This window comes from Otolemur garnettii, unplaced genomic scaffold (assembly GCF_000181295.1).
Source record: "Otolemur garnettii isolate 467f Iridium unplaced genomic scaffold, OtoGar3 scaffold00115, whole genome shotgun sequence".
Lineage (NCBI taxonomy): Eukaryota > Metazoa > Chordata > Mammalia > Primates > Galagidae > Otolemur > Otolemur garnettii.
In genome coordinates this window covers 6567410-6591386 of record NW_003852510.1, presented here as the reverse complement: position 1 = coordinate 6591386, position 23977 = coordinate 6567410, and the positions used below count along the sequence as shown (strand labels likewise).

Sequence of the window (23977 nt, the reverse complement as noted above, 5' to 3'; positions counted from 1 at the left end):
CCTTTTATTTTCAATTTCATTTAATTCTGCTCTAATTTTGGTTATTTCTTTTCTTCTGCTGGGTTTGGGATTGGAGTGTTCTTCCTTTTCCAGTTGCTTTTGATGTCCCATTAAGTTGATAACTTCCTCTCTTTCCGTTTTCTTGAGGAAGGCTTGCAGTGCTATAAATTTCCCTGTTAGGACTGCCTTTGCAGTATCCCAGAGGTTCTGGTAACTCATGTCTTCATTGTCATTTTGTTCTAAAAATTTGGTAATTTCCTTCTTGATCTCGTCTCTGACCCACCTATCATTCAGCATAAGATTATTTAGCTTCCATGTTTTTGTATGAGTCTGTAGATTTCTGTTGTTACTGAGTTCAACTTTTATTCCATGATGGTCTGAGAAGATGCATGAAGTAATTTCTATTCTTTTAAATTTGCTGAGGTTAGACTTGTGACGTAAGATGTGGTCGATTTTGGAGTATGTTCTGTGTGCTAATGAGAAAAATGTGTATTCAGTTTTGTTAGGATGAAATGTTCTGTAGATGTCAGTTAAATCTAAATGCTGAATGGTTATGTTTAAATCTAAAATTTCTTTGCTAAGCTTCTTGTTGGAGGATCTATCCAACATTGCCAAAGGAGTATTGAAGTCTCCAACTATGATGGAGCTGGGAGAAATTGAGTTGCTCTTGCCTATTAGAGTATCTCTTATAAATTGAGGTGCATTCTGGTTGGCTGCATAAATATTGATAATTAAAATCTCATCATATTGAGTATTACCCTTAACAAAAATAAAGTGACCATCCTTATCCTTTCTTACTTTTGTTGGTTTAAAGCCTATTGTATCTGCGAATAAAATTGCAACACCTGCTTTTTTCTTATTTTTCAGCTGGGGCTGGATTTGAACCTGCCACCTCTGGCATATGGGGCTGGGGCCCTACTCCTTTGAGCCACAGGCGCCACCCAACACCTGCTTTTTTCTGCTTTCCATTTTCCTGAAATATAGATGACCATCCCTTCACCCTGAGTCTATATTTATCTTTTAAGGTAAGATGAGATTCTTGTATGCAGCAGGTGTCTGGCCTGAGTTTTTGTATCCAGTCAGCCAACCTGTGCCTCTGTAGAGGACAATTTAAGCCATTCACATTGATTTAGAATATTGATAAGCCTGGTAAAATTTTGGGTATCGAGTTTTTTGGACATCCAGTGGACATTTTTAATCCTTTTGCCACTGTGGAAGTTGGAATTTGATTAAAAATTTCTGGGTGAATTTACTTTTGTGGTGAACGATTGTGCTGGCATTATGGAGGATAGGTCTGAGAATATCCTGGAGAGCTGGTTTAGTTATGGCAAATGTCATTAAAGTATTTAATTTCTCCATCATAAATGAAACTCAGTTTAGCTGGATATAGGATCCTGGGTTGAAAGTTATTTTGTTTTAGGAGATTAAAAGTTGATGACCATCCTCTTCTAACCTCAAAGGTTTCAGTAGAGAGATCTGCAGTTATTCTAATACTCGTCCCCTTGTAGGTTATGTTATTTTTTATATCTAACTGCTTTCAGAACTTTCACTTTCATATTAACTTTATTGAAGTTAATTATGATGTGCCTAGGGGATGTCTTGTTTGGGTTGAGTTGTGCTGGGGTTTGGAAACTGTCTGCTATCTGAATTTCAGGATCTCTTGGCATGTCTAGAAAGTTCTCTTTCGGCTCGGTGCCTGTGGCTCAAGTGGCTAAGGCGCCAGCCACATACACCTAAGGTGGCGGGTTCAAATCCAGCCCTGGCCCGCCAAACAACAATAATGGCTGCAACCAAAAAATAGCTGGGCGTTGTGGCAGGCGCCTGTGGTCCCAGCTACTTGGGAGGCTGAGGCAGGAGATTCACTTGAGCCCAGGAGTTGGAGATTGCTGTGAGCAGTGAAGCCATGGCACTCTACCTAGGGGGACAGCTTGAGAGCTCTGTCTCAAAAAAAAAAAAAAAAAAAGAAAGTTCTCTTTCATAATTTCACGAGGAAGAGCCTCTGTGTTTTGTGAAGCAACTTTGTCACCTTTAGGGATTCCTATAAGGGGAACATTAGTTTTCTTTGAATTATCCTAGAGCTCTCTGAGAGAAAGATCCATTTTTGCTCTCCATTTCTCTAAATCTTTGAGCACTTGGGCACGTTCAAAAGCTTTGTCTTCAATGTCAAAGATCCTTTCTTCTGCCTACTCCATTCTGTTACTGAGGGATTCTACCATATTTTTCAGATCGTTGAGGGCTGCAAACTCTTGCCTCAATGTTTCAAAATCTTTGATCACTTTATCTTTGAAATTTTTGAATTCTTGAGACATCTTTTGAATAATTTCTTGAAATTCTAATTCCCTCCTTTCTTCCATTCTGTTAATCTTATTTACTATCCAAATTCTAACTGGATTTCTGACATCTCAGCCATCTTCTTATGGATGGGATCTTCAATTGCATCTACCCCATTTTTCCTTGGGAGAATTGATCTACTCTGGTTATTCATGTTACCTGAGTTTTTCCACTGATTCTGCCCCTGCTGTATTTACAACATTTGGAGTCCGTCCCAGAGCCATTCCTCCAGTGGTTGCCACCAGAGAAGATGCTGGCTTCCTCCAGATGTTTAGAGAGACAGGTCGTTTCTGTCCAGAAAAGCCTCAGGGGTGTGAACCTTATTGTTCCCGCTGCTCTTCTCTTCGGGGTACCACTGCTTTAGTATGGTTCCCTCTCAACTGACCGTCCTCTCACAGTTCTTCAGCAGCCCGGGCCTGGCGAGGGTGGCGGGAGTAGCAGGGAATCCACCTGCCACCGGGGGAACATGGGGCTCAAGCAAGCAGCAGGTCTCTGGCTGTCTGGCGCCCAGTGAGGGTGGCAGGAGCAGCAGGGAATCTGCCTGCCATCCGGAGAACGCGGGGCTCAAGCATGCAGCAGGCCTCTGGCTGCCAGGCGCCTGGCAAGGGTGGCACCTGCAGAACCCGGGGCTCTAGGAGTTCTTCAGCTTTAGTGCCAGGACAGGCAGCTTGGTCCCATAGGGGTAGGGGTATGCTGCTCTTGGGCCTCACTGTCTGTGCAGGCAAGGGGGGAAAGGTAACCTGGAAATTCAAAATGGCAGTGAAAATGTTAGTTCAAGTTTTCTGCCTGGTGAGAGAGTGTTTGGAATCTCTGCAGAGTCCCTCTAGAGGAGTAGACCCTACTTCCTGTAGCTCTCACATGTGGGGTAAGATAATAGGTCCTCAGTTCACCACTCACCTGTAGAAAACTTACAGGAGCAGACAAAGAGAAGATAAAGAGAAAAACACAACTTTCTTGGGGGAGAGGACAGACACTCTTCCTTTGGGATGAATTATGTACCTGTAGATTGCTTTCTTGGAGTCGCAACTTGCCTCAGCAGAAGTGTTCTGCAGATATCGCTCTTCTCTCTTGGCTGAGCTCCCAGTCTTCAACTTTTTTGGGTAATTTCTGGACATTATCCTTCCCTCTGGATGGTACCTTCTGTCGGAGGCTGGCGCCTGTCAGCCATCTTGCCCCCAAGGATAACTCTCTTGTGTACTGCCTATTGTAGTCTCAAAATAATTGTTTCCTATATTTTTTCCAGTGGTCTAGTTATTTACAAAAGGTTAATTCTGGACTCTGTAACTCCTTCATGGCCAGAACTGGTTACTTTTTTTGAGACAGAATCTTACTCTGTACCCCTGGGTAGAGAGCCATGGCATCCTAGCTCACAGCAGCCTCACACTTTTGAGTTCAAGTGATCCTCCTTTCTCAGCTTCCCAAGTAGCTGGGGCTATAGGCACCTGCCACAATGTCCAGCTAGTTTTTCTATTTTCCTTGTTTAGGCTGGTCTTAAACTCTTGAGCCCAAATGATCTTCCTGCCTTGGCCTCCCAGAGTGCTAGGATTACAGGCATGAGCCACCTCACCTGGCCTGAAGTTACCTGTTCTATTTTGAAGGTAGAGTTCATTGTTCTGTTAACCTCATGTTCATTCAGTAATATTCAGCTTGCATTTATTGAACACTTGCTGTGTGCTAGGTTTTTTGTTATTTCTAGGGTCATAAAGATGAAAGATTTTAGTCCTTGTTCCTGGGGAGATAACAGTCTAATGATTTTTTTTTTTTTTTTTTTTTTTGAGACAGAGTGTCTTGCTTTGTCACCCTGGGTAGAGTGTTGTGGCATTATAACTCACAACAACCTCAATCTCTTGGGCCCAGGTGATCCTCTTGCCTCAGCCACCCAAGTAGCTGGGACTATAAGCGCCTCCTCCAACCTGGCTAGTTTATCTGTTTTTAGTAGCAATGAGGTTTTGCCCTGGCTCAGGCTGGTCTGGAACTCCTGACCTCAAGAGATCTGCTGTCCTCGGCCTTCCAGAGTGTTAGGATTACAGGCGTGAGCCACCAGGCCAAGCCTCTAATGAATTCTCAATTGAAGCCAAGAGAGAATATTCAAACCCAGTAGACGGTGAGCTTCTCAGCTGCATCTGGCCGTTCTGACTCTTGCAGGAGTATAGGGTCATGTTGCTCTATAGCAGTGGTTCTCAACCTTCCTAATGCCTCCTAATGCTGCAACCCTTTAATACAGTTCCTCATGTTGTAGTGACCCCCAACCATAAAGTTATTTTTGTTGCTACTTCATAACTGTAATTTTGCTACTGTTATGAATTGTAATGTAAATATCTGATATGCAGGATATATTTTCATTGTTACAAAGGGGTCGCAACCCACAGGTTGAGAACTGCTGCTCTACAGTGAAGTGATTGAGTGCTACGCCACCTGTGTGTGCATCAGTAATTGAGAGCTAATGGTACATTTTTTCCCTCTTCTTTTGGCTTTCTGATCTTCCGATAAGTAATGCTTTTTTGTAAGAGTAATTAATTACAATTTCTCTAAGGTAGTGGTTCTTAACCTTCTTAATGCCAAAGCCCTTTAATACAGTTCCTGTGGCTTGTGACCCACAGGTTGAGAACTGCTGCTCTAAGCCATGGTGAAATGTATGTTGCTTTGTTCACTTGTTTTTACATGGAATTTTCTTTCTTAATCATTGACTTTGATTTTGAGAGGTAGGTAGAGCAGAAATAATTTTAAGAGTACATTGTGAGATTATTAGGTACAAAGTTTGTTTATCTACTGGATTATATATCAATTTTATATCTTGTAATTAGGTGTATTAACTGACAATTTATTTTGTACTTATTGAGATAGTAGTTTTGTCAATTTTGTCTTAAATGGCATGGACTATTCATTCTCTAATTAGTAAAGAATTTGAAAGGAAAAAAGAATTCATAAAGAAAACTCAAATAAAAAAATAATTTTCCCTCTAGTTTCCTTCCTGCCAGAGAATGTCATTTAAGATGTTATTCTGAACTTTTCTGGTAAAGGGGCAGGCTTGAACAGATGGGGTTTATGGGAAGGTGTTTAGCCTATCACAGTAGGAGAGAGAGCCCTGTAGATTGTTCTTTGAGAGGACCCAAAAGCTAACAGCCACCTTGGCCTCACTGGTATTGCCAGCCAGACTGAAGGTGTATTAGAACTCAGAGCAGCTCAGTAACTGAACTGGAAAATAATGACTTCTCTACCAACAAGGAACTGTTTTTTTCCCATTAGGAATGGTGCTTGAAATATGCTTACAAATTAGTGAGATGGTTGGATTTGGTGCTTTTTCAGACTGTGAGTCCTGCTTTTTATGACACCATAAAATCACAGACTTACTGAGCTGGAGGGGCTCTTAGAGCGTATTTAGCTCCACCTATGTGTTATAGATAGACAAACAGGATCAGATATGCTAAACTTCAGATTGAAGGAGAGCCATTTCAGGTCTGCTGAACCGCCTGTCTAGTAATCATTCTCCAACATGCTATTCCCCTCTCATAAGACTCCCAGACTGGACTCACCTGCATTCATGTGTCCCAGGTGTGAAGGGAAGCACTGTCCTTCACCTGACAGACAGGGGCTGATGGGCTCTGTCCTTGCTTCTCTCATCATGGGGAGGGTTCTTGAGGCCAGACTTGCTTATATTCTAGCCCAGATGAGCCTGGGTTCTTGTTACTGCTGCCCACTCACCATTCCTGCCCTACTGGAAATCAGTCTCATAGTAGAACTCATTTTATCTATAGAGCGCAGAGCTGGGGCACAGTGGTGATGATGGCTAGCTGTCAAGTTGTGTGAAGTGGTATGTGTCCCATCTTGCTCACTATCCAGCATAGTGCCTGGAATGTACAAGCTGCACATTACTTTTTGGGTAAATGATTGACTAATAATAAGTGAATGAAAGCTAAACAATAGCACAACATTTTTTTCTTAGTCATCTTAAGATGTTTTAGGAGACTAACTCTTGCTGTTCTTTTCCAGTTTAAATTTTTATGAACCTTCAAGATAATGCAGGTATTAAAATTATTATCTGTAAAGATTAATAACATGGAAATACTGATGCTTAATGTTTAGCAGAACAAAAAAAGATTGTGGTCTAATTACAACCCTATAAAAACAAAAGACCTATGATAGAGATAAAAATTTTCTAAAAATTTACCAAAGTATTAGGAATGGAAGTATTTGGATGGTGGGGCAATGGATATAGTTTATTCTTTAGTTTCCTGTGATGTTTAAAATAACTTTAATAAACACTAATTACTTTTATAGTAGAAAAATCCCCTTAAAAGTAAATACAGTATATATAGAATTTTGTAGAAAGTAAATTTGAACAATAATTCAGCTTTTTATAATTATAGTCTTTATCATATATAGGATTTTTTCATCCTCTAAAAATACCTGGATACATTTCTTAATCCATGGCCCTCTGATGGTGGGATAGGGGAGATAAGAGGTGATGCCTTTCCTCACTCATCACCGGGGTCACAGCCAACATTCCTGTAACAGAAGGCAGATTAGCAAAAGGAAAGGAAAGCAAATTCTTTAATCATACTTTTACTTGTCTCTGGACAAGAATGAAGGCCCAAAGACTCAGCTTGAACTATAATTTGTACGCTAAAGTTGATGAAGATGGAGGACTGTGTGGAAATATGGTTGGATGAAAGGGTGAAAGGGTAGGATCTAATGTTAATGGTACTAGACTTGTTGGGAAATGCAGCAAAGCCTGTGCCTGTCTGTCCAGACCCCTGGTAGCCTCTCTGCATCACTCCTTCCGCCTAGGTATGGGGCAGGACCCCTCTCTGGAATGATGGGGAGGTCTTGTGACTTATAATCATAAGGTAAGTCAGAGAGTTTCTTCGTAGCCAGTGCTTACACAGAAAGGTGTGGGACAGAGGCTGGCTTTGGGGAAGGGGGTTCTGGTTTCTATGAATTCACCTTGGGGAAGAGAGATTCTAGTTTTCGTGGCTGCCTCAGGGGAGAATGAGGAGTGAGAGACAGGAGGGCAGGAGAAGATCAGAGATAAACTTTGATTCTGAGGTCTTCACTTCAGGTTACAGTTTTCTTTCTGAGCCCCAAACAGCAGATTAGAGAAGCAAACTTATTTTTGCACTTGTTACTGATTTCTGATTTGACAAGGCTCGCTTTTCCTGGCCACCCTTCCCTTCCCTCAGTCTGCATTTGCTAGGTCCTATCTGCCTTGGCTGGGAAATCTTGAAGGTGGGAAGACAGAAACTGCTCCTTTTCCTTTTATGCCTGTTATGACAAGCCTTACTTCTTTTGACTCCCCTAGGCAGTTAGTCACTGCCCTTCATGCTTCCTGAACATTCTGCTCCTGTATCTTACAAAGCATTTCCATTTCCCATTTATTCATCTGTGAACCCCACTTCCTAATACTGTGCCTGGCAAATAGTGAGCATTCCCTTGATGTCTGTTAAATGAATGAATTAATATTTGCCGACTTGGACCTCTCAATTCTTCATGAATTTGGTTCATGTTTTTTGTAATATTTATCTGATGCTCTAGTGCTAGAATAAAATTGGGCCAGAAAGCTTCTAAATTAAACAAGAAAGTTAAGCAATTGTATAGGAGGGGGAAAAAAGCCCTTCTAGGTTCAGTGGCCCTGCCAATTAAACTGACAAAAGACATTAACCGGAGAAAAAACAGTTTGAATCATTTAACATATGTGGGGAAGTTCACAAAGAAATATGGCAGAATCTGGGGCTTTATTTACCATCTAAAGGAAGGCAAAGTATGGAGAAGGGGCTGCAGAGGAGGAGGGGCGTAACCCTTTATGGGAAGGTGACCCACCATGTAGTGTACTGGGGTTGTTTAGTTAGGGTTTATTTTGGAGTTAAAAGTGCCTACTCCATTGATAAGAAGTGGTAAGAAAAGGGGGCACCTCTACAAATGGAAATTTCCTTTATAAATGCAAATTTATTTTATAAAAGAGAAAAAAGTGTTTTTAGAGGCTGTCCTGCTGTTTTCAGTTGCCAGAGAAATATTTTAAGGTGGCATATTCGGGTCCCCTTCACAATCTTATACATGTGATTCGGGGCTGCAGTGCACCTTGGACATTATAGGACAGGATAGACCCTTATCTGGAAAAGGTTAATTTTGCTAATTTCCTCTGTAAGGGAATAGAGTTAAAGAGAAAGGATGGGTCTTTGGCCAAGCCGCAGCTGGTGCGACTGGTGATAAAAGGATGTGTAATTTAGGTCAGCTTGGGCCAAAAGGAAAAAGCAAATCCTCCCTCTTTGCCCATTTATTTTGCCCAACTCCTGGACTTAGGCAATTCTCTTGCCTCAGCCTCCCGAGTCGCTGGGACTACAGGCACCCGCCACAACGCCTGGCTGTTTTTTTGTTGCAGTTTTGCAGGCGCCAGGTTCGAACCCGCTACCCTCGGTGTATGAGGCCAGTGCCCTACTCACTGAGCCACAGGTGCTGCCCACCTTTGTTCATTTTTAATGAAAAATTAATTTCTGTATTGAAAGCATCTCTGCAGCTGCTACTAAAATTGGCAGATAGTTTTCTCCAGAATTACTTGATTTGAGCAACAAACTTCTCATTTTAAGAGCCACTGTATTTTTGGCTGTCATAAGTATTTGCTCTGAAACATCTCAAATTTGGAGATACTTCTTTTAAATGTCTTGGAAAGAGTAGTGTTTGGAATTTTAAAGATCATAATCCTTCATGAGCACACAGACACCACACAACAGCAACATGTTTGTACAGTTAAGGTTACCCAAGCACTTGACAAAAATACTGTTATAATCACAGTGAGAGTCTGTGTGTGTTTTCCTAATGTCTCAGTCATTTTTCTTCTCAGTATTTTAAGTTTTATGGGCAACCTTTTTTTTTTTTTTTTTTTGAGACAGAGTCTCACTTTGTCACCCTTGGTAGAGTGCTCTGATGTCACAGCTCACAGCAACCTCAAACTTTTGGGCTCAAGTGATTCTCTTGCCTCAGCCTCCCAGAGTAGCTGGGACTACAGGTGCCCGCCACAGCACCTGGCCATTTTTTAGAGGTGAGGCCTTGCACTTGTTCAGGCTGGTCTCAAACCTGTGAGCTCAGGGCAATCCACCCACCTTGGCCCCCCAGAGTGCTAGGATTACAGTCCTGAGCCATTATGCCTGGCTATAGGCTGCCATTTTGACCACAATTCAGAAGGACTAGTTCAGCTTTGTAAACTTAACAGAATTCTTCTATTCCTCTAACCTCCTTCTTTTCTCAGAATAGTTTGAGACCAAAGTTCCTTTTTAAACCTTGATAACCAAAGGGGGAGAAAATCATTGCAAGTAGAAATTGACATTTTACCTTAAAATACATCTAGGAAGATACTTGAGGGCAATTCTGTTTTCCTATGGCCAAGAATTTCGACAATTTAGGGAGAAGCATTTTTTGCTAAAAATGCAAGAAAGAAAAGTAATTCAAGTGGAGACCACCAAGGATAAGGTGACCAGACGTCCCGCTTTTGGTGGGACAGTCCCGCTTTTTAACATTTTGTCCCGCGTCCTGCAGTGTTTTTAAAAAGTCCGATTTTGGGAAAGAATGCACGACATGCTAGGGGACATGGGAGAACAGGAAGGAAATATACGGTTTTCGGCTGCCATGTGGCTATTTCATCAAGATATGAGTTTTATATTATTTTTGTTAATTTTATAATGTTAAACTTTAATAATAACAAATAATTGTTGAGAACTGATTATCAAAGTTTGCACTGTTGTCAGCCCCCCCCCCCATGGTGTCCCGCTTTACCAATGTTAAAATCTAGTCACCTTAACAAAGGAGGAAATTTTAACTCAGCCTGTAATTCATGAAGACCTTAGTATTATTTCTCTTTTTACTTGTGTGTATATATGCACAAATGTCTTTACACAGGATTTAAGATGACCCCAACAGACATGTATGGGAGCAGATATCGCATGTTGGTGGAAAGTGAACACTACATACAAAGGCCAGAGGAGAGCAAACGCAGGAGGACACAGCTGCTGCCATTAGACCTGAGTTAGCTCTCTCTTTCTAGGAAGGCAAAGTGAAAAAGGAACATTAATGATATGGTTTTTATTTTCAGAAAGGAAAACAACATAACAATAATAAAAAAAAACAACCTATCCTGTTTCTCTAAAGAAATGAAGTATTTCCTATCGCTAAATTCTTCAAAAAAAAGAGATAGAAATAAAAGAAAGGGTAAAAAAAGAAAGTTTTTAGCGGGGAGCTTCCTATAAGGAGAAGCCAAAAGTTGTACAAACGGTGGCCTCAGCATTGCTCCAGTTGTTCATTTATTTGTTCCCTCTTTTAACCTCTCTTCAAACATCTGTTATATACTTACTACATGTCATACACTATGCTAGATGAGGATCCAACAGCAAACCATTCTCATAAAGCTAGAATCTGGAATCTGAAACAGGGCCAAGGGACCCGCTTCACGGGAGGGGTGGGGTGGGGTTGTCAGCCCAGTGGTTGGGTATCTAAGGAGCGTGTTGCTCCGTGGTAGCTGGCCAAGGCCACGTTCAGGACCCTCACCTGCAAATTGATACATGATGGCTGCTGTATGCTGCAGCTTCAAATGCCAGGAAGAGACTGACAATAACTAGGCAGTGGGAATCAGGGCCCCAGCCAGGTGAAGTGCTAGGATTATTCTTCGAGGGGGTACCAGAGATAATGTTCTGTTAGTTCCACAGCTACTTGTTAGGGGAGGAAGATCAAATCACTGAAAGCCAACTTACTGGATGACAGGCTGACCTAGTTACTTATTTCTTTATTTAGAAAGTTTAAGTAATTTGTATTAAGGTAAATGGTTTTAATAGCTCTTTGAAGATGTATGTCATGTTTAAGGTGGTCTTTTCTCATTTGGATGTGCTGTCATTTTATGGAATAATTTGTATTTGGCTCACAGAGTGGGAGGGAGCTGGAGCAGAGATGGATAAAAACAGCAGAGTCAAGACTGTTGATCTCCCACAGTGAGGAGATGTGGAGAGGCAGAGTAAGAGTGTATCCACCAGGAGTAAAATCATTAAAATTATGCTTTTGAGTATAAAGAATCCTTCAGGATATATTTTTTCTTATGCACAATGAGTCCTTTTACTATGTTTCTCATGACCTTCTCGGTTCCCTCATGACTGTTCCACACCACTCTGGAAAAACCAACAATCCATTGCTTCTAGGCAAGGCTATTGATTTGGGGTTTGTGTGTAAATCAGACTATCATTGACACGCGCTTAGTACAGAGTAGTGGGACGGAACAAGCAGAATTTGTTGTCTACACATTAAGCCTCTTCTAGAGCTTAGAACTAGAGTCTAGCTGACCTTAAGTGATGTGGTATTAAGGAATATTATAATGATCTCATTTATTGAAAGCACATAAAGTTCCATTTGCCATTATCAAAAATTTTTTTTCTTGCCAATGATAACAATTTACATTTACATTTCATTTTGTACCATTGACGTGCTTCATATTAACATTATCTCATCTGGTTCTTACAGACTCTCTAGTTTATTTGTACCCTCTCTTATTCCAGGGAAAGTGCGGACTCCTTTATAGAGAAATATAGAATTCAATAGAATAAAAAGATAGATGGCAACATTAGTGTGAAGGAAAAATAAAGATAAATGGATATGGCAAGTGGTAAAGCACATTATTTCCATAAATGCATTTGAAGTTGCCAGAGATGGGTGATCATGGCCAAAAAAGAGAGGGAAACTTGGTTTGTAAAAATAATATGGTCATTAGATTAAAAGAACAGATGCACAAATCTCAGTTTTCCCTGGTATTGGGTGAGACCCCAGAGAATTTTCCACGGTGTGTTCTCCTAAAAGGAACAATGTGGTTCATGGTCTGTGTACCGCTGAACTCCTGTGTAATGAGCACAATGGTAGGTTTCTCTCCACTGTTTCGTATAATATCCTGCATGCTGCAGCTTGTGGGATCCCAGCAGAATACATTTAATAAAAGCAGTTCTCCAAGGGGATAGAACAATGCAGTTCAGGTTCACAACTCCCTGACTGCTGGACAGGATCCAAAGATAACATCCAGGAATGGGTGGACGCTAACCGTTTCAGGCATTCTTCATGAATATTGTTTCTTGTAATCCAGTGTTTTTAAAAGTGCAGCAGAGAACTTGAGGTTAGATTCTTTGGCAGGAATCTGAGAGTCTTTGAGTTGGCCCAGACAAAATCATTATCCTTACTTCACAGATGAAAAAATGGGGCCTTAGAGAGGCTGCTGTCCAAGGCCATGTGGTCAGTGCAGGACTGCGACTAAACAGAATTATTTTGACTGAAAGTCTGGTGCTCTTTCAGGCATTTCATCTCACTTCTCTAACTTAAGTAGAATTGTATCACAGTGCGAGAATGGTCAGCATGAATATATTTAGCATTCACCATTTACTCCCTGCTTAGATGTTTGTCTGCCTTTTTTTTTTTTTTTGAGTCAGAGTGTCACTTTGTCACCCTTGATAGAGTGCTGTGGCATCACAGCTCACAGCAACCTCAAACTCTTGGGCTCCAGTGATCCTCTTGCCTCAGCCTCCCAAGTAGCTGGGACTACAGGAGCCCACTACTGCCCCTGGCTGTATTTTCTATTCTTAGCAGAAACAGAGTCTTGATTGCTCAGGCTAGTCTTGAACTCCTGAGCTCAAACAATCCACTTGCCTCAGCCTCCCAGAATGCCAGGATTACAGGTGTGAGCCACAGTGCCTGGTTTTTAGTTTCATTTTATAGTCTGAATACTTCCTTTCATCATGTTTTACCTTCTTTTTTTTTCCCTTGGAGTGAAGTAACCTCATCAGTAGGTTCTTTTTTAAATTATATATAGATGGGAAGGTCTTGCTATTTTGCCCAGGCTGGTCTCAGTCCTCCCAGTAGTTGGGATTACAAGTGCACATTGCCTTGCCCAGGACTTCCTGCCAATAGCTTTCTAAGAATGAATACATAGGACATAAAAGTTTTGGAGTTTTACATGTCAGAAAATGACTTTTTTCTGCCCTAATACTTGATTCATACTTTAGCTGGATATAAATTATAGGTTGAAGAGTTTTCTCTCAGACTTTTTAAAAATTATGGTAAAATACACATGAAGTTTACCATCTTGGCTCCGCGCCTATAGCTCCAACGGCTAAGGCGCCAGCCACGTACACCTAAGGTGACGGGTTCGAATCCCCAGCCCGGACCCGCCAAACAACAATGACGGCTGCAACCAAAAAATAGCCGGGCGTTGTGGTGGGCGCCTGTGGTCCCAGCTGCTTGGGAGGCGGAGGCAGGAGACTCGCTTGAGCCCAGGCGTTGGAGGTTGCTGTGAGCTGTGATGCGACGGCACTGTACCCAGGGGGACAGCTTGAGGCTCTGTCTCAAAAAAAAAAAAAGTTTACCATCTTAACCATTTTTAAGTGTATAATTCCGTGGTGTTAAGTATATTCACATTGTTATGTAACTATCACCACCGTCTATTTCCTGAACCCTTTTCATCTTATACAACTGAAACTGTAGATCCATTAAACAATTAAAAATTAATCAGAAGTTAATTGAAGCAGGTAACTCTCTATTCCTTCCAACGGTGGTGGAAGTGACAACCACCGTTCTACTTTCTGTCTCTGTCAGTGAATTTTGACTGCATGAATTTTGACTACTGTGAGTACCTCACGTGGATGGAATCAGATAGTGTTTGTGAGGAGCTTTCTGGATCTGTGCTGATTTCACACTTCACATCTTGTAGCTTTAGGAGTTTTCACCCTTAATTTTTTTACTCTTTATTTCAGTATTATAACTAGGTTTTAATTTTTACTGTGGATTAAGAAATTGGATAACCCCAATAAATTCATAGATTATAACACATACCCTTACTATACGGTAATGTGTCTGTCATAGCAAGTGCTCCATGAATTTTAGTTGTAACATAGTTTTTAGTTTCATGGGCTTTTTCACTACATTCTAATCATTCTACCAGAAAAGTATTGTTCCAACTCTATAGCCGTGTACACTGTAGGTGAGAACATCAGGACTGGGTCAACAGAAGGTTCTTTTGGGGAAGTAGATGATCATGGTTTAAGTGAATGATTTAGTGGCACAGTATTTGGCTGGTGAGTGACACTACATCATGAACCTGCAAGCCCAGTGTCATTGTAACCTGAGAATTGCTACATGTGTCTTTTCCAAATATGTAGTGAATATGTAGGATTGATTGTTGTGATATTTTGTGGTGGTCATTATAAGAATAAGGATCCAGGGAGGAGATAGTAGAGCTGACTTTATAAACCACCTGGCCTAGGAATTTGCACCAATTGCTTCTGGTCAAATGATGACTATGGGGTGAATGATAGGAAAGGTAGGAAAAGTTAAAGGGAGAAAGATAAAGAAGCTTATTGTGAATGTTTCACAAACTTTCTATTATGAGTTTGTAAGTAGACTGGAGTTAATAACTGTCTGTTTCTAAGAATAGCTTTGTAACTTAACTGATCAAAAGATCCTACAGAATTCCTAGGTGGACCACGAATGACATGAGAGGGCTGAAGATTAGGAGATACCCAAGGGAAAATGCTGTCATTTAACTCACTCTGTTAATGAAATGCATGCATGTTCTTAGTATATTCTGCTACGATACACCTTCTTATCAGCCTTTTCCCCCTTTAGATTTTAAGTAAGGAATAGAGTTGGGGTCTTGCTCTGTTGCCCAGGCTGGCCTTAAGCTTGAGCTCCTAGGCTCAAGTGATCCTCCCACCTCAGCTTCCAAAAATGCTGGAATTACAGGAATGAGCCACTGTGCCCGGCATGATCAGTCTTTAGAGATAGGATAGATACTTCTTTCTCACTATTGATAAAGTGAGTTTTCTGCAATTGCTGTTAGATCGGTAGGATTTATTTACAAACTAGTAATGAGAAAATGAAAGACCCACTGAGCTATCAGAAAGGCTTTTAGAAGTATTTTCTGAGGATTTCTGACAAACTCAAAGAATTTTTAAAATATGTCATTCTTTAAGAGCATGTTTTTCTCCTCACTATGAAGACATAGTTCTATAGCATGTGGACTGAAGAATTGAATCCAAACTAAGTAATATCTTCTTCCCCATTTGTCATTTTATTAAAATAAAAGCAAAAATATTTTTCTTATTTCACCAGAAGTATATACATGCATCATTTGGAATTTTAAAAAGACAGAAGCAAAAAGAAGAAAATAGAAATCACCCCTAATCTCATTCGAGATGACGTCTGTTCAGATTTCATTTTTTAGTTGACAATATTGTAGTAACAGGAATAAATGCCAAGATTTCTTCAAAAAGGGGAAATTTACTAGTGTTTTGAGGTTTTGAAGATAACCACAGGCATATTAAGATATATTACATAAGCATTTCAAAATAGCTCATGCCATTTCTAAAACTTTGTGTATTAATTTACATTAATTTTTAAAACACAATTCATGTGTTAGAAACTTTAAGGCTATTATGTTAATTTTTTACCGAAGCTTGGTTATGTTCTGAAGATATCAGGAACTTTTAAGAATAGTCTCATTTATTATTTTCATTCTAAACACTGGCTTTGTTCTATGATGTGATAACTTTTATTTGAAAGGGAAAGGGAAAACTGTGAGGGGTTTCTGGGCTGGGGTTTACCCCAGCAAGCTGCTTTGTGCTCCCTCAGGATTCTGGGGCTTTTAACAGTGACTTCTGTGACTCACCAGAGCTCTTGACTAAACCCTCACTCCCCTTTCTACCTTCTTCATAGTCTTTCTAGCTTCTCAATTCAGATCTTTGTAATCTCTCTAAGCTTTTCTTCCATACTTTGTTCCAATTTATCATGGACCTTACTTGACAAGTACATTCCTCTCTGGAAATGTCAATGGTTTCTCCCTGTTTTTCACCAAACACAATTGTGTTGGGGTGGCGCCTGTGGCTCAAAGGAGTAGGGTGCCCATCCCATATGCCGGAGATGGCGGGTTCAAACCCAGCCCTGGCCAAAAAAAAAAAAAAAAAAAATTGTGTTGGAAATAGCATCAAAAATTGTCTTTAATACCATCCTCATGACTCCTGTAGCATGTTTTGATAAATAATACTAAGACAGTACTTGGGTCAGTCACCTAACTCTTCCAATTGATTCAGTCTTCAAAGTTTCTTTACTTTTGATGGACATTTTTAGAAGCTCTAAGAAATTCTCTAAGGGGTGGCGCCTGTGGCTCAAAGGAGTAGAGCACCGGCCCCATATGCTGGAGGTGGTGGTTCAAACCCAGCCCCAGCCAAAAACTGCAAAGAAAAAAAAAGTCTCTAGGAAACAAAAAGTCATATTTCATTGACTTTGCTAATAAATTTTCATGGCTAAAAACAGAAACTTCTCAGATATCTAGTTATTTTAAGGTTTAGACTTTTTTGAGGGGAGGGGCTTTCATTTTATCCATTTTTCTCCCTACAACTTTGCATTCTATTTTTAAAAATTTTTATTAAAAAATATTTTTTAGAGATAGGCTCCTACTATGTTGCCCAGTCAAGCGATCCTCCTGCCTCAGCCTCCTGGGTATCTGAAACTACAAGGGCCTACCACAATACCTGGTATTTTCCTACAAATATACAATTTAGTGAAACCCACATACCAGCTTAGGACAGGAATATTTCTTGATTTTCTGGTTATATACTTTTATTGTTCTGTTTTTATTTTTATTATTTGTTTATTATATGTTTTTGAGACAGAGTCTCACTGTTTTGTGTCCTCACAGATCACTACAATATCAAACTCCCAGGCTGAAGTGGTCCTCCTGGCTCAGCCTCCCAAGTAGCACCCAGCTAATTTTTCTATTTTTAATAGAGATAGAGTCTGGTTCTTGCTCAGGCTGGTTTTGAATTCCTCAGCTCAAAGGATCCTCCTGCCTTGACCTCCGAGAGTGCTAGTATTACAGGTATAAGCCGCTGTGCCCAGTTTGTTTTTAGTTTTTATATCAATGTTAAATTATTGTTTCTCTTCCATTTGTTACTTTATATTACATTTGACTAATATTGGATGAAAATAAGTGGCTCTCAGAGATATTCTTACCAAATTCAGGGTACCATCCAAATAATGCTAGTGTGGATGGGATTTGGGGTGAAATGCTGTATACCCCTGGCTTAGTCTATTTGGGCTGCTATAACAAAATACCATAACCTGGGTAGCTTGTAAAGCAATAGGAATCTAATTCTCATAGTTCTGGATTCTCAGAAGTTCCAGGCGCTAAAGATTTGTTGTTTAGTGAGAGTCTCTGTGTTCTCTAACTCACATGGTGAAAGGGACAAGGGATCTCTTTTGAGCATCTTTCAAAAGATCTTCTCAAGACCTTATTGCCTAATGCTGTTACACTGGGGATTAGATTTCCACATACAAATTTTGAGGGACATGAGAATTCAGTCCACTGCAACTCCTGACAGCCAAAACTATCTCCAGATTCAAGTGATGGGGCATGCCTTCTCCTTTGCTTCTAGTGTACCCTCTACATATGCCTCTTAAAGGATTTTGTTTAATATTGTGTTTATTTATCATCGTTTTTAGAAGACTGAATTTCTTAAGCAGCATCTAGCCCAATATAAATGCTCATTGAGTAAATGAACGAAGGCAACAATAAATGACATATAGCAAACTTTTGCTAACTTTTCAGGAGGTACTATCATGTGTTTTGTTGTTTGTTTATTTATTTACTTATTGAGACAGTCTCCCTCTGTCGCCCTGAGTAGGGTGCTCTGGTGTCATAGCTCATAAAAACCTCAGACTTGGGCTTGAGAAATCCTCTTGCCTCAGCCTATGGAGTAGTTGGGACTACAGGTGCTTGCTACAATGTCCATCTAGTTTTTCTATTTTTAGTAGAGGGAAGTCTCCCTCTTGCTCAGGTTGGTCTCTGAGCTCCTGAGCTCAAGCAGTCCACCCGTCTTGGCTTCCCAGAGTGCTAGGATTAGAGATGTGAGCCACCATGCCTGGGCATGTATTGGTTTAGAGCAGTGGTTCTCAACCTTCTGATGCCACGACCCTTTAATTCAGTTCCTCACATTGTGCGACCCCAACCGTAAAATTATTTTCCCTGCTACTTCATAACTGTAATTTTGCTATTATTATGAATCATAATGTAAATATCTGATATGCAGGAGACCCCCAAAGGGGTCGCAACCCACAGGTTGAGAACTGCTGGTTTAGGGCATGAACTCTGGTGCCGGGATCATCTGGATTGAAGTCTTGGCTCCGTCATTTATTAGCTGTGTGTCCTTAGATAACTGTCTGTCAGGTTTGTGTATCTCAGATTTGCCATTCAAATATGTTATTATAGTTCTTAACTCATATAGTTGTTATAAAGGTTAAAGGAAGTTGTCTGTGCAAGGTGCTGAGAACAGTGCCTATATCTGTAAGTGCTGTGTATATAATTGGTTGCTACTATTCGTCTATTGTATTAGCCTTTTTTTTTTTTATAGCTCTGTCATGGAATAATGGGTGCCCTTAGGAAATTCATTCTAAAATTCACTTTTTCTGCTGTCAGAATGAATAAGTACTTTGTTTCTGCTTTGTGTTCAAGAGCCCTAGGGTATGGGAAGGGAAGGTGGAGGTCCTCCATATATCACACAGCTACAGGTGTTTGTATCTTTATCAGTCCTGGCTGGGTAAGCTCTCCTTGAACTAGTAGAGGGTAGAATTATATCAATCCAGTATAGCAACACTGTTACTTCAGGGTGATTCTGATTCATCTTAATTCAGAGGATAAACAACGTAATCATTCATTAGTAAAGTTTATTTAGTAGGAAAATCTTTAACAGTGAATTGTGGGAGAGACAATGAAAGGTATTTGATGACAAATAGGACTGATAGATTTGTGTGGTCATCCACAGCATGAACTGTTAATGATTCTTTGCATTTTAAAAAGTGTTCTATTTGGTGGCGCCTCTGGCTCTAGTGGCTAAGGTGCCAGTCACATACACCTGAGCTGGCGGGTTTGAATCCAGCCGGGGCCTGCCAAACAACAATGACAGCTATAACCAAAAAATAGCCAGGCGTTGTGGCGGTCGCCTGTAGTCCCAGCTACTTGGGAGGCTGAGGCAGGAGACTTGCTTGAGCCCAGGAGTTGGAGGTTGCTGTGAGCTATGATGCCACAGCACTCTACCCAGGGTGACAGCTTGAGGCTGTGTCTCAAAAAAAAAAAAAAAAGGCATTCTATTTAATATTTAATATGATTGCTTGTATCTAGCTATTGGCCTTAGATTTATTTTGTACTTTTCCTCCTAGCATTTTATTATAAAAATTTTAATATACAGCAAATTTGAAGGATTTGACAGTGAACACTTATATATTTAACACATAGATTCTAAAACTAACATTTTGCAATACTTGATCACAAAGCTATATATATTTATCTATTCTGTGCCCATTCCTACATACATTTTATTTTTTATTTTTGAAACAGTGTCACTATGTCGCCCTGGATAGAGTGCTGTGGCATCATAGCTCACAGCAACCTCAAACTCTTGGGCTTAAGCAATTCTCTTGCCTCAGCCTCCCGAGCAGCTGGGAGTACAGGCACCTGCCACAATGCCTGACTGTTTTTTTGTTGTAGTTGTCATTGTTGTTTAGCAGGCCTGGGCTGGGTTCAAATCTGCCAACCTCAGTGTATGTGGCTGGCGCCCTACCCACTGAGCTACGGGCGCCAAGCCTCCTCGTACATTTTATATTTTTATATGTTTGGTTTGTTTTATTTTGTGATTTGACCATGTGTAAGGTCAGAGGAGTCAGTGTTTTTATTTTCAACCTGTAGGAATAGTGACATAGTAGTTTACACATAGTGATTCATCAATCAGGGCTTTTAAAGAGTTATAAAATAAGACTTGCTCTTACTGGAAGGATTCTTTAGGAGTCAAGGTGGGGATAGGGGAAGAAACAGGTAGGTGGGAAAAATAAGCCCATGAGAAAAGAATTTAATCTAATAAATACCTCAGCAAAATATTATTTTTTAGTTGCACTTTGCAAGCTCTGTAGGTCAGCTCTTCTTGTTTCAAATAAGTGGCAACATTTATGGAGCAGAAAGGAACTAAGTTAAAAAAAAAACGTTTTAAAGAAAATTCTTGCAAGTTGAAGGTTAATACCACACACAGCAACCCCTGTGTATAATATCAGTGTTGTGTACACTTTACTTCCTATAGACAGTTAAGTTTAATTACAGAGCTTTCCTTTGACCACCAGAACAGTCTACACTGCTAGTTCTTTTGCGTTCTGAAAACAACTCTCAAGGGCATGAATGGGTCATAGGGCAAAATCTTGATTATAATCCAAAAAGAAGGCGTACTTTGTTCTTTTCGTGAACTGTGGAAGTGCTCCCTAGAAAGCCATAGGGAGAGCGGTTTGGGCTGCTGCTGTTTTCTGGGAATGCATGTTTGCTAGAGAGGCAGAAGCTGCAGCGTTGCTAACAGGCATGTATCCATTTCACTTTCAGTTTACTTCTTTGAGATGGACATGATATAATCTGCGCCCACAGAATGGCATCTAGTTCTGTGCTTCCTGCTGAAGACGGCAGACAGGTTTCCTTGGGCATTGATGATCTCCATATTTCACTGCAAGGTAATTAGATTGGGGACTATGGAAACTTACTCTCATTAGTCACAGATTGCATTGCTGTCTGTCTCTCTCAGGGTGATTCTTAATATATCTGTGTGTTTCCAATTGTAAAAACCTGTCAGTACACTTAAATTTCTTTATTGCTATCTCAGCTCTCTAGAAAAAAGTAGCTGATACCTGGAAGGAGTTTGGTATCTCTAGTTTCTTACTCTGAGTGTCTGTATTTTATTTGCAGTGAAAATTAAATAGTTAACTGTAGTTTACTTGGTATTGTTTCTACTTACTTTGTATCTTTTTGCAGACCCTCTTAAAGGCACATTCTTAGTTTTTACCAATAGAAGAGTAGACCCCCTCAGTAAGTTGACCACCCAAGTGTCTGTAACAAACTGGTCAACATACAAAGGTGGCCAAGAGAAGAAACTAGGCCTACTGTACTGACGTGTGCATGTGGTGTGTGTCTGGTCTATGAATATTAGGCCAATTTAAGGAGGTTGTCAGTGTGTGGGGGGTGGTCAGCTAGGGAGGTTCTGCTGTATTATATATGAATGACTTTTCAAACATGTGAATCATGTGTGCCATACATAAGTTCTATCAGTTTTTGGTTTTCGTGCTTCTTAGGGAGCTTGGCAATATTTGTGCTATATTTTAAAAATTCCTTAGCCACTAGACCTTCACCTTGGTTGATAAAGTGACTCTTGGAGTTAAGTTAGCTAGTATAAAAGAGCTAAGGCTACAGCAAATGTTTAAAAATACTCATGAAAGTATTTTCAAGTAATTTTAAGATTACAGGCAATATTTTGTATTTGAAAATACTCATGAAAGTATTTTAAAGTAATTTTAAGACTATGGGCAATATTTTCTTTTTTTTTGAGACAGAGTCTCACTCTGTCACCTTCAGTAGAGTGCTGTGGCATCACAGCTTTTAGCACCTCAAACTCTTAGGTTTAAGTGATTCTCTTGCCTCAGCCTCCCAAGTAGCTGGGACTACAGGCACCCGCCCACAACACCTGGCTATTTTTTGGTTGTAGTTGTCATTGTTTGACAAGCTTGGGCTGGATTTGAACTTGCCAGCTCTGGTGTATGTGGCTGGCACCCTAGTTGCTGAGCTACAGGTGCCAAGCCATGGAATTTATTTTAGTTTAGTACACTTAGTATGATTCTGGATGGTCCACATTTTAAACAAATTTGAGATATAGAAATTCAGATTATTAAAAAGATAAATGGCTGTCTTTAAAAATTATTTGCTTTGACTCATCGCCTGTAGCACAGTGGTTATGGCGCCAGCCACATACACCGAGGCTGGTAGGTTTGACCCGGCTGCAACAACAACAAAAAATAGCCAGGCATTGTGGTGGCTTCTGTAGTCCCAGCTACTGGGAGGCTAAGGCAAGAGAATCACTTAAGCCGAGGAGTTTGAGGTTGCTGTGAGCTAATGATGCCATAGCACTCTACCTAGGGTGACATAGTGAGACTGTGTCTCAAAAAAAAAAAAAAAAATTATTTCTAAGATGTTTATTAGAGAATTCCTTCAAATCTTTCCATGTGGGTTTCTTACTTGGCAATGTATTATAATAAGCGCTTCTTCCCCTTTTAACATAATAAAAATAGAAACTATTTTGTCTGAAGCATCTCTGCTAAGCCTTTTAGGTGGGAAAGGTGTGTTGAGGGAACAATTTTTCGAAATGTTGGAGAGAGAGAATTATGAAAGCAGTAAGGGGGTAAAGTTGGAAAAGTATCACAGGCTTTTAAAATTGGAAGGGATTTTCTTTGCTGTTCAGTGTAATTTAAGACCACAGTAGGAATTCCTTTGAAAGTATTTGTGAGGTTAAGGGAATTCAAACCTGACTACTTTTTTCCCCCCCGTTTAACATGAGGGTACACATGATTCTATTGCATTTACTTTTTGGCAGTGTACAGATATTGGGTCTTGAGAGAGAAAGCTACCTGGTCACAGGACAGAGTTGTGCCTGAGGGGATTAATCTGGCTTTGAGGTAAAGAAAGGCTGGAAAAGGGCAAGAAAGTAGGGTTGGGGAAATCACTTAGGAAGCATTTGCAAATATCTGGGTGTAATGTAATATTTTCCTGGCCTAGGGTCATAATAGCGAGGGTGAAAGTGGGGAATAGCTATGAAAACTTTGATGTGGAAGACTCAGCAGGACTTTACCTTTCTTTCTTTCTTTCTTTCTTTTTTTTTTTTTTTTTTATAGTTTTTGTTGGGGACTGGGTTTGAATCCACCACCTCCACCTCCCATATATGGGGCCGGCACCCTACTGAGCCACAGGGGCCGCCCTCAACAAGACTTTTCAACCACTGAGTACAGAGAATAATATGGTGCAGAGACTCCCAGGTTTTGAAACTTGGGGTAATACTGGTAGCACACATAGTGTACATATTATTAACTTTATTTAATGTGTTTTTACTAAGCATAATATCAAATTAGAAGGCTATTAAGTATTATTAATGTCAGTGTGCTCAACACAAATTGTTATAAATAAACAGTACTTTACACGACCTGTAATCCTAGTATTCTGAGAGGCTGAGGTGGGAGGATCACTTGAGCTCAGGAGTTTGAGAACAGCCTGAGGAAGAGCGAGATCCCCTCTAAAAAAAAAAGAAGGGTACTTCACAAAAAATCTCCTATGCTATGGAAGGATTAATATGACATGGGGGCATTTGAAAGTGATAGTGATATTGGCCGCTGAGGTGGAGTCATCTAGAGAACTTTTTTTTAACTTAAAATTTTTAATTATTTAGGGGGACATAATAGTTAAATATATATGGGGTACATGTGATGTTTTGATACAGGCATACAATGTGTAATAATCAAATCAAGATAATTGGAGGTATCCATCACCTCAAGCATTTATTATTTCTTGAAAAATTTTAAATGACAACTGTAGCCAACTTTGAACTGTTTTGGACACTTCCCTTATATATTTCATATTTAAGTTATTTATTAATTAATTAATTAATTTATTTATTTTGAGACAGAGCCTCCAACTGTCCCCCTGGGTAGAGTGCTGTGGCTTCACTGCTCACAGCAATCTCCAACTCCTGGGCTCAAGCGAGTCTCCTGCCTCAGCCTCCCAAGTAGCTGGGAC

General features: G+C 40.2%; 1 protein-coding gene across 2 annotated transcripts in view; it reads left to right on the top strand.

Annotated features, from left to right (window-relative positions):
• SYNE2 (spectrin repeat containing nuclear envelope protein 2) overlaps nucleotides 1-23977 on the top strand; it is a 387860-nt gene that overhangs the window by 42827 nt on the left and 321056 nt on the right. For both annotated transcript variants that reach the window (XM_023517601.1, XM_023517602.1), the window contains exon 2: nucleotides 20753-20877. In XM_023517601.1, the coding sequence (XP_023373369.1) occupies nucleotides 20796-20877 (82 nt within the window). In that variant the 5' untranslated portion in view covers nucleotides 20753-20795. The remainder of the gene's footprint in view (nucleotides 1-20752; nucleotides 20878-23977) is intronic.